Source organism: Pholis gunnellus (genome assembly GCF_910591455.1).
Source record: "Pholis gunnellus genome assembly, chromosome: 11".
Taxonomy (NCBI): Eukaryota; Metazoa; Chordata; class Actinopteri; order Perciformes; family Pholidae; genus Pholis; species Pholis gunnellus.
The window spans coordinates 12914265-12925368 of NC_136538.1; the positions used below are offsets into that span (position 1 = coordinate 12914265).

The 11104-nt window shown below is 43.1% G+C and overlaps 1 protein-coding gene across 2 annotated transcripts; it reads left to right on the forward strand.

Annotated features, from left to right (window-relative positions):
• The first annotated feature begins 357 nt into the window (after positions 1-357).
• prom2 (prominin 2) lies at positions 358-10897 on the forward strand. 2 transcript variants are annotated; one of them, XM_079169374.1, is made up of 24 exons: positions 358-475; positions 1427-1765; positions 2968-3029; positions 3352-3557; positions 3811-3931; positions 4315-4378; positions 4478-4567; positions 5088-5284; positions 6039-6113; positions 6385-6448; positions 6595-6751; positions 6845-6997; positions 7115-7238; positions 7347-7435; positions 7634-7718; positions 7807-7950; positions 8032-8100; positions 8237-8329; positions 8439-8492; positions 8597-8677; positions 9491-9559; positions 9653-9784; positions 9865-9977; positions 10075-10897. In XM_079169374.1, the coding sequence occupies exons 2-24, from the start codon at positions 1501-1503 to the stop codon at positions 10124-10126; spliced, it is 2559 nt and encodes an 852-aa protein (XP_079025500.1). In that variant the 5' UTR covers positions 358-475; positions 1427-1500; the 3' UTR covers positions 10127-10897. The 2 variants fall into 2 exon arrangements, with proteins under 2 accessions (XP_079025500.1, XP_079025501.1); XM_079169375.1 differs by having other exon boundaries at positions 9653-9742.
• Positions 10898-11104: the final 207 nt, after the last annotated feature.

Genomic DNA, 11104 nt, shown 5'->3' on the forward strand with positions numbered 1-11104 from the left:
TCCCTTCCCCAAGTGTATCCATCCCAGCTATGTTGTTCTGCATATTTGGGCTGTGTTGTTGCTTGTTTGGAAACCACACCATTGCACACATGGGCTTGGAGGTACTTGGAGAGACTGGGTGAACGAAAAAACGTACTGGTACATTAGGCTTGGCAACCCTGTCATTTCCTCCTGATTCTGTCAATAATCCATGAAGCAAAGTGGCAAAAGTACCATTTGTTGGCTTCTTTCCCACCGCTCTCCCTCTTCTTTCCCACGTCCCTCCCTCCCTCCCTGGGTGTCTCTCCTTAAGACCCTCCCTTCTCTCCCTCCCTCACTTCTTAGTGCCAGTGTTCTCCAGGCGAGCACACAGTCAGCTTCAACTTCACAGCGAGAGCATATCAGGTTTCTAGAGGACCAGCAGAGTCCCACGCCCCCTACTGAATTACTGGAGATCAGAGCAGCGTGACTGTCCTTTTATGTTTGACCAAGGAAGGTGAGTTGACTGAGAGAAAACAGCCAAATGATCACTTTGCTCTCCTGTGTCTACATTTTGTTTTCCTCTTGGTTTCTGTCCCTTCCTTCTCTGCTCTCTTTTGGCTGTGAACTCACTCTTTTACACTCTCACTCGCACCCTTAGCTCGACAAGTGCCTTGACCAAGAGGAACTCCTCAGACAGTTTGTTCATAGAGATGCTGTATGTACAGTAAATATCCTCAGACTGCTGTGTGTAGGTTAGAGAGGGTGATCATGTTTTAAAAAAAAACAAGTAGACTCTTTTCTCTGATTAACCATAAGAGGAAGTAGATGTGTTCAGTGGCTTTAGGGCTTTACCCTTGTTAAGTTATTTGCTTAAAAGAGCTACACCGATTAAAAAAACACAGTTAATGATTGTTCAAATACTGTGCGGGAGTTTCGTAAGGGCAGAATACTTTTTTCCCTCTTGCTCTGATAATGTTTACACTCTCAATACTGCTCTGAGAGACGGTCATGGGTTTGAATAAAGGTGATGCAGGTGTCTGAGACAGATGCAGCTTTTTGTGTGTGTTTACACTAACAGCACAGCGCTGACACCACAACCGTACATGTTGTAATAATCCCTCATTTGTCCCAGGACTTTTTTTTAAATGTCAGCATATCATCCTGTACTCAATGACAAACAAAGTCTCTGGTTAAGTACAGAAGTAAGAAATAGAAGCTTAAAGTTCACTGTTTTCTTCAGAAACTAAATAGGCGTTGGCTTAACATTTATATTTCCCATTTATAAAATGCCATTGTAACGTTTCTTCTGCAAAACAGCGGCAGTTTTTTCTGTTGCCATTTTGTAACAAACTGCACTGCGACCTCTTTCTCGATGACAGTCTGTGGGTTTCTCCTGCGATCTCTATAATTCCCCTGCCATGTACGAGTGTGTCATTGTATTCCGCCTTCTTGTCTTTGTTTCCAGACGCATCAAGACAGATCTTGTGCCATGAGGAGATCACTCTGTTTGTCCAGCCACGTCTTTCAACACCTGTAGACATGGGATTTTGTGAGAGCGTGGGGGGTTGGAGGTGGCAGGGCAGCGCCGGAGCGCTCAGGACCGCGGTGGGAGTGCTGCTGCTGCTGCGGCTCAGCCTGGCCCAGTCCGTCCCTCCACAGACTCTCTGTCCCGCAGCTGCGGCCCCACAGAGCCTCACCCAGCCCCAGTACCAGCACACAGCGGAGGAGGACGCCAGTGTGGGCTTCATGGACGCTCTGGTCCAGTCCTTCCTCCACACAGTCCAGCCTAACCCTTTTCCTAAAGGTCAGTGTCATCAGTATTAGTCACTGATCAAACGCTGTGTTTCTCCTGATGTTCTGTTGCCTGTAGGACCCTGTCCAGGCTTTAGCTCGCAGAGCAACCAGGTGCCACTTAAAGTACATTGAAATCCTTTCAAACTCACAGTTTCCCTACAAAGGTGACTCATCGGTTTGAATCCTTGAACCTCCTCTAAAGCCAATAAGGCCAGTACAGAACGATGACAGGATTGGTTAATCAGTGAGTTAATGGAACTTCTTGTATTTTCTTTGGTCAATCTTTAACCTTTATGTCTTGTTTGTTTTTTTACCCAGACTTGCATCACACCTGAGGTCTTTTGTCTGTCCCTGTGATGTGCTGTAATGCTCCATGAAACCTTCTCTATTACTTCCTGCTTGCTATCGATTTCAAAAAGGAAAATACACGGAGACAAAGACATGTTCGACAACCGTTGCCAAGTTCAAAGGCGTTGCTCTCACTGATCGTCATGTTGGATATTCATATTTCAAGTGGATTCAAACCACTAGCAACTTACACAATTAGACATAAAGATACTTCTGTTACACTTCAAAGCATTCCATGTGAACCGTTAGGCGTCAACAGTTGTTCAAACACACGGTCTGCTATACGCTCTATGATACGACAAATACCTTGATGGCTTATTGTAAACTGTGGGTTTCTGCTTTACAAGCCTGATGTGATAAATTGTATTATAACCGAAAGCAGGTGGTCAAACAGAGGGCTTGCTATTAAGTTAAGATTAAAAATAAAGCATTTTAAAGTCAAATAAAAGCTATAAAAAGAAATGCAAAGCAATGAGGAAACATGCAAATTACGAAGGCCATTCAGGCCAGACTGCTTTCATAGGTGATACAGACAGATGGTGAGAACTATATAAATAGCTTGTGTGAAGAGCACATGAACAACACATCTTCTCAGTTACCTGCGCCTGTGTTTTGTGAATAATATCCAGTGCCATAAAGGCTTTGTATTGTGTGTTTGTTAATGTGTTTGTGTAACAAAAACTCTCCCGGTTTCCTAGTAACCACAAGATGGAGGTGTCAGATTTCCACTTTTACAATGCTAGAGATTGAAATGTTTGTACGGAACACAGGACATATTATACCCATGGAATAGCCTCTGTGTTTTCTGTTGTTCAAAAACACCGAATCACAAAGAGCTTTTTGTTCTCTCGGATTTCTTTTTAGATCTGATCCTGAAAATAGTCCAGGATTTTGAAACGCAGTTAAATCAAGAAATCATCAAAGAAGTAAGTGAATGTACATTTATTCACATATAACTTATCTCTCTATATGTGTGTGTGTGTGTGTGTGTGTGCCCCTCCAGCTGGTAATCTGTGAATGTTCAACGTTAAAGCAGCCTTATGTGCATTTATCCGAGTCGACTGAAGTTACTGAGACCCTTTCATCCTCTCTGATTGTGGACTGTCACCACAGTAATATAAAACTGCCTGCTGATGTCTCTCAGTGTTTGACGTCACAACAGACCACAGAGACTCTTGCTGCTGTTCTGCCATCTTGTGACACGTATTTGTCTGTGTGTGTGTGTGTGTGTGTGTGTTTGGTGTTCAGGCCCTGGTGTATGAAGTGGGGTTCCTGGTGTGTGCAGCCATTGGCGTCCTGTACATCGTTCTTATGCCCACAGTTGGCTTCTTCTTGGCGTGTTGTCGCTCCTGCGGCAACTGTGGTGGGAAGATGTACCAGAAACAGACGTCCTCCATTCACTGTCGCAGAAGAAGCCTCTACTGGACTGCATTCGTCACCACAGTCATTCTCCTGTGAGTGTGTGCGTGTGTGTGTGTGTGTGTGAGTGTGTGTGGGTGTGTGTGCGTGTGTGTGTGTGTGTGTGTGTGCTCTCATCTGTGTTTTTAGACAGCATAATGATGTGTTATCTGAAATTAGAATTCACATAAAGACAGCTTGAATGTGCATGCCTCACTGCCTGTGTGTTTCTCACACAAATTGAAATGTGTGTGTGTGTGTGTGTGTGTGTGTGTGTGTGTGTGTGTGTGTTTGTGTGCATATTTCTAGGGCTGGGAACATATGCATGTTCAAAAGTAACGAAGCCATCAAAGTGAGTGTGGACCAGAGTCAAGTGGAGCTCAACAAAAATATAGACAACATCCACTCCTTCCTCACTGCTGTGCCTCAGGTAAGAGGAAACCTCTTGTTGATTCAAGAGCACGAGTGTGGAAATATACAAGAGTCAAAGATCTGGGACCTCAATGTCGCAGCATTAGCAGATTAGTCACATTATGTCCTACACACCTGCCATCAAAGTGCTGTGAGTCGACAGCTTTTGTGTGAAAAGCCAACAGACCCCCACATTCTCCAGTCAAGTCTGGTTAAAGACCAGCTCTGCGCTCTGCAGTGTCAATACACTTATCTCAAGACACAAGAGAGTGCGGGGAAGGCAGGGTAGGGTTGTGTTTGTTGTTCTGTATTTGCAAAAGCTGCTATATACGTTTATCTTGTGTAACCCATATCCTATGTGCACACTTTGAAATCGTTTGTTTTTCCTCTGCTTATCTCCAGCAGGTCGACCATGTGGTGAATGAGAGCTACAGAACCGTACAGGAGGTGACCAGAAACCTAGAAGGTAAGAACAGGATGTAATGTCTAGATGGAGGAACAGCTGCGATACAATGTCTGTTCTCAACCTCGATTAACACCTCACACCTTGTTTGTAACAAATCAGCCATTGGACCTCAGTTGGGAAGAGAGATCCAGGAGCGATTCAGAGGAACCCTGGACCCAGCGCTGCACTCGGTTAGACTGCTGGAGCAAGGTGTGCCTGCATGCTCCGTCCTGTTTCAGTCTGAGCATGTCAATGCGTGTGTGCATATTTGACAGGAGATCAGTAATCACGGAGGCGGGGTCCTGCTTTTCCCTTCTTACCCTTATATATATATTTTTTTTAATAATTCTTCTGTTGAAGTAGAATACACTTCCAGGATGGAATATTTTTTTTAACATTGTTAATCCATTGGGTTTTGTAGTTGAGTGTGTAGGTTAGTTTTTTTGGGCTGCAGTAGTTCTACCTTTTCCAAGATGACAAATGAAGTGCTGATGCATCATTTACCGACGTCGTCCACTCACTAAAAGCAGCTGGAAATATATCTCCCCCAATAATCAATCTCCGTTCTCTTTAAGTGTTCACCTTTTGCTCAGAACTTCCATTCATTTCAGCTCTTTGAATTACATCTGATCTCAAAGCTAGCATCAAAAAAGTCATAAAATCTTAAAATCACCGTTACTTTTGAATCATGTGCATAAACCGCCTGTGTGTTTTTCATTTGTGTGAGCAGAGACTGTAAACATCGGTCTTCAAATGAACCGTCTGGACTCATCTTTGGTCCAGTTGCAGTCCAGCACGGACCGCCTCCAGGCCAACTTCACCGCTGTTAAAAATCAAATCAATAACATTTTATCCAACCCAAACTGCATTGGCTGTAACAACCTGCAGCCTGAGCTACAGAAACTAACACTGGACACCTCCATCACTGTAAGTCCTGATTTTGTGTAACCTTGTGTAGCGAGGGACATTTCTGTGTATCTGACTGCTCAGATTTCAAACTTCCTGAAGTACAGACCAAGAATCAGCGCCTTTATTGGGTTTGACAAGACATTATCCTTATTTTTGTTTTTATTCAATGGTTAATTATTTATTGATTTATGCTGTCAAACTCTGACGCAGGCTGAGACACTGTGAAACATGATAATAGCTCTTCATTTTTGGCTTTGTCTAAACAGCTGATTTGTCCTCTGAGTCCTCCCATCTGTTCTTCTCTATTCCTCCTACACTCTAACTCTGACACATGCAGACTCTCCTCTGCTCTCGTCTTTTCTCCTTTCCTCTCCACTTGTCTCATTTCATCTCTTCACGTCTTCTCTCCTGTCTTTTACTCTCTTCTCCTCTTTTCTCGTCTCGTCTCGTCTCCTCTCCTCTCCTCTCCTCTCCTCTCATCTTGTTTTGTCTCATCTCCTCATCAGTATTAAAGGGAATGTACAGAATGATATATAATCTCCATCCTGACAACAAGACACAAGAAGAGATACCAATCAATAGTCTTTGGTATCGAGCCATTTTATTGTGGCCCAGTGGCTCTTTATTATTTATTATTATTATTTATCTAGGAACATGGTTATAGACTTGTTTTGCTGAAGACTGCTGCCCTCGTCTGTTAGCTCGAAGTATAACATGTCATTACATGTGACGGCGGGTCACAATGGTTTGTGTCTCGGGTTGTTCTCCACAGATTCCCAGCTTGAACCAATTCCAGTCTGCAGTGGATGAAATCAACAAAACTGATCTCAAATCCAAAATCAAGGAGGTCAGTGACTTCTGATAAACAAAGTGATATAATGTAATGCCTGCTTTATTGACACATCTGGAAAAGTGCATAGATAGAGGGAAGAGTGTTGACAACTTTTAATCAAAGATAATGTAATAGTTGTTTAGCTACACACAACAGACTTACTGGCTGACTACAACAACGCGTTGCTACTTTTTCAAAGAAAACAGCTTGACAGGAAGACACAATTCAACTTCAACACTTTATGTATTTATTATGATATTATGTAAATGAATTCACTGCCTTTCAGGCGGAGGACTATTTCGACAGCATCCCCCAGAGGGTGACCAACGACACCAAGGATGTAGTTCAAAGTGAGTCAACTGTCACAGACTTTAGACCTCTTTCAAAAATATTAGTGTCTCAATTAACTTATTTAATTTGTAAGGTAAGAACAATTAAAAATATATATATATTAAAAATATATATATGTGTTTCTGTGTGTCTCTGTGTCTTTTAGGCAGCAAGGTGCAGTTCGGTAACATAAAAACACAGATCTCTCAGGTTACCAATGACATCCCTTTATCTGCTCTGACCAATGTGTCGGAGACTCTGGACCAGCTGCAGAGAGATATCGACAGAGTCACACCAGAGATCAAGAGAGCCGAGCATATTAGGTAAAACACCCGGATGCGCTAACACATGAGATCAATGCAAGAAAAAGCCAAAAATCACATACACGCTCATAACGTGTGTGTAAACCTCTTCAGATGGGCAGTGTGTGTGGTCCTGTGCTGCGTGGTCCTCCTGGTGGTGGTGTGTAACTTCCTGGGTCTGGTCCTGGGCCCTCTGGGTCTGACACCCAAAGCAAACCCCACGGAGCGCTCCTGCGCGGCGGATTGTGGAGGCACCTTCCTCATGATGTGAGTGCTGGGTTGTAATGTCGTATTCATTTTAGCAACATGTGAGAAGAGGGGAAACACCAAACTGCTTCACCTCCTTACCGCTTGTTTGAACCTCTGACCTGGATGTGGTTGCAGTGGTGCAGGTTTCAGCTTCTTCTTCTCATGGCTGTTCATGATTGCTGTGCTGCTGCTCTTCCTGCTGGGCGGGAACGTTTACACTCTGCTCTGTCAGCCCTGGACCGACGGACAACTGTTAAAGGTAGCAATAAAAAAACAAACACACACACACACCAATATCTGCAGGTATCTGGAATACAAAGCGGCTACAGACGCCTTGTGTTAATATTAATGCCTCCTCTCTCCACAGATCATTGATACTCCAGGTTTAATTCCAGGGTTGGATATTGGTTCAACTTTGGGATTGAAAACCAACATCAGTATCTCTGATATCTATAGGTATGTGATGCCAATTCACCTCTCACACAGGAACAAGCATATACTCATGTGCATGCATACACACAGGCTTGTCTCTATGTATTTAGTTTGATTTTGTCTTCTTTATGGGTGTAAAGTTAGTAGGATTCATTAAGCCCTGTAAATGTATTATTGTGATTCGGTGTACAAATAACTTTGACTTGATGTTAATGTTTACAGAGACTGTGAGAAAAACCAGTCTCTGTGGACAACACTCCACCTGTACGAGCTCATAAACCTCGACGACCTGCTCAATGTCACTAAAGTGAGTTTCCTAACAGTCGAAATACATAATGTTCCAATACTATAACTTTATTCAACGCATGTTGAAATGTGTCGGTACCCACACACAGTACACAGAGGAGATCCAGCAGCACTTTGAGAATACAGACATCACTCTGTCCGCCATCACTCTCCTGAGCCCTGAAGTTAAAAACCAGCTCAGACGCTTCTCCAACAATGCTACACACGTTGACTCCACTGCTGTCATGCAGCAGGTAGGCATTATTCATCCTCATGACACGCGTCCACGCGTGACTTGACGTCGTCACCGAGTGTCCCTTGCTTGTCTCTTTCAGATGAACAACATTTCCAGCATCAATCTGAATACGACAGCAGATAGACTTGATGAGCTCGCCGCCGTTCAAGTGAGTCACATTGACATAATACATAATGCCCTGTTATCATTTTAACCTATGAACACGTCACATGATTCCTCACTGAATGCCATTTTCTTCTGACGCTTGTGTTCGTTCAAATAAACAACCATTTGCTCATTTCTAGAGAAACACTAATACTCGAGAAGAGCTCCAGTACGAGGCCAGGAACTTGAGGCAGATCCAGACCGATATAGAAACAATCATCATCCCGCAACTTGTGAGTAGCCTGCCCCATCTCGGCTGCCATCTCACCTAAATGTCCTTATTCTGGTTTTCCCATGTTGGTCATCCATCTGAATTTAAACTTCTACTGCTTTTGCCCTCAGGATAACCTGAAGTCAACCATCAAGCGCCTTGAATCCACTGCGGAAAGAATCAATGTGAGTGCACTGACTAACACCTGAAACTGCCAAGAATAAAAGTAAGTCTGCTCTCTTTCTTCCTGCGGCTCACTCTCTCTCTCTCTCCACTCCGGCTCTCCTAGGGAACAGTGGAGGAGGTGCTGAGCAATGTGGGAGCAGCACAAGACTTCCTCAACACAAATACGACACAGATCGTCAAGACCGTGAGTAGAGCCACGAGTCACATGAGTCAGAAGAAAGAGTGCTCCATGTGGTCTGTTATTGCCTGTGGTCAGTCAGTTATTTAGCCAGAGGGGGGGGGGGTGAGGAGGAGGTGTGCTGCTTGCAGTTGAAACAATGTGCTCATTGGTTTCACATCAACAGCGCATTAACTACATTTAGTGTGTTAAACGACCCAGTCATTTCCTAAAACAGCTGGGCATTGTAATTTTTAGCAAAAGTTGGCCAAACAGCTGCACATACTGCAGTTGTCTGTGACTATGTTAAGCTGCGGTTCATGCATCTCTGGTGCATCTGGTGAGTGTTTACGTCACCACTACTGTGCACATGGGATTGACCCAAAATAAACTCAATTGTGTGTTGGTGTTCATGATAATGAAGGAACATGTCACCCAGTGCAACGGTGTTGCTCATTGACGTATTATAATAAACTGTGTCAGAACCTTTCTGCACAGACAACACTTGTTAATTAGATTAAGTAGTTGTTGGAGGTTTTGGTCTTTTTGTGGAATTTGTTGACAGTAATAGAAATATAGAATATCACCAACTTTATCCTTTAATGTGTGATGCATTATGTAAAATGGCCTCTGTGCGTGAAATGTACTGTATGAGTAACCTAATTGCCTTGCCTTGCCTAATCATACCGACATTGCAGTTATATACGGGTCACTTCAGAGGATTTACCCAGAATTCCACATGCTGAGTTGGCCAGACGTTCCACTGATTCCTCATGACCTCCCACATGAAGCAAGGAGAAAATGTGTGGAATTTACTCTTTCTCTCTCTCATAATCTTAGGAGAGCAGGAAGTTTTTGGACTGTCAGCTGGGTTACTTCATTAATTATGCTGACTGGGCCAATGTTACAGTAAGTTTTGTTCAGATTTTTACAATTTGAACACTGGTATGTGTCCGATGGTTGTAGGTTTGTACTGTTGCTGATCTGTGTACTCTCCCTCAGATCACACAGCAGGTGGGCCGCTGTGGGCCGGTGGCGGGAGCTGTGGACTCTGTTGAGATTATCCTCTGCTCATACATAGTGGAGTCTCTGGTGAGGATCAGAGGTTGTTTGCTCCACCTACAGCTGTACATGGTGAAATGTTTGTGTTTGTCAAAATCCCTCTCTTTTTTTTTTTACCAGTCCTCATTGTACCCGTGCTCTGTCTTTTTTAGAACGCGTTCTGGTTCAGTCTGGGCTGGTGCATGATCTTCTTCATCCCCAGCATCATCTTTTCTATCAAACTAGCCAAGTACTACAGAAGAATGACATCTTCTGATGTCTACGAGTAAGTAGCACAAACTGAAAATTACAAACATCTAGATGTATTTACTGGAAATCACATGGCTGATTCATTTGACTGCTCTCAATGTCTCTATCTCCAGTGACCAGTTAAATATGAATCACATCCCGCGGGCCCAGATGAAACTCTCCTGAGAGGAACGGCCTGTGTGGGTTACAGCTTTAAATGACTGTGGCATCGCTTGACTGAATAGAGACACATGGTGCACTCCTGCACAGATGTGGCACATTGTCACTCTGGTGAAAAATTGCAAATAAAAAAATGTCTGTTTTTAACCACTATTCTTCACCAGAAGCAAAGTGACTGCAGTAGTCATACATACATGCCAATCTTTGAGTTGACCTCAGGGCGACACAGGGCACAAGGGAATCGGCAGGGAATATTTCATCATTTTAAATAAACATCTCAAAGAGACTTATTATATGACATTAATGTTTTGTACTAATACATGGACTGAGCTGCTGCTGGATTCTGAGAACATAGGCTGTATATTTCAAACTGTGAAGCATATTTTTGTGAGTTCATCACATTTACACGTTTATATACAGTGATGTTTGTGTGCAGTGCTCTCTGAGAACGCAGCAGTGTGTTACTGTGCCAACAGGCTTTTTCTAATGTCCCAGCCGTTCGGCAGCCTAATTCCACAGGGAAACACTTTTTAATTAAATTCGTCATCACATTTGCACTAGTATTGGAAATTTAGTGAAGGACACATTTTTGTATGAGTGTTTGTGTGACTGGTAGAACTGATTTATACGGCCGCAAACATGTTTTTGTACATATTGATTTTTGTACGTAGATTGTGTTTTATATTTCTGTTACTCAGCACTTTAAATGGTTAATTTAGTCAATGTGATTCAGGTGTTGTGAAAACTAATGTAAGTAAATTGCCACTGATCAACAAACGAGTCTGCTGTGCTTTTTTCTACCTTTTAACCGTAACATGAGTGGAATCCCAGCGATCAATCAAGTCTGTTTTCCACACAAACCATGAAAGTGCTTTTCACAGTGCACATTTGTAGCCCTTTGGATCGAACATGAACCTTCATCACACTGCAACTGTTGAGAATCTAAGTTTAACAAACCCTGCTATGGTAACAAATACAGTCTAC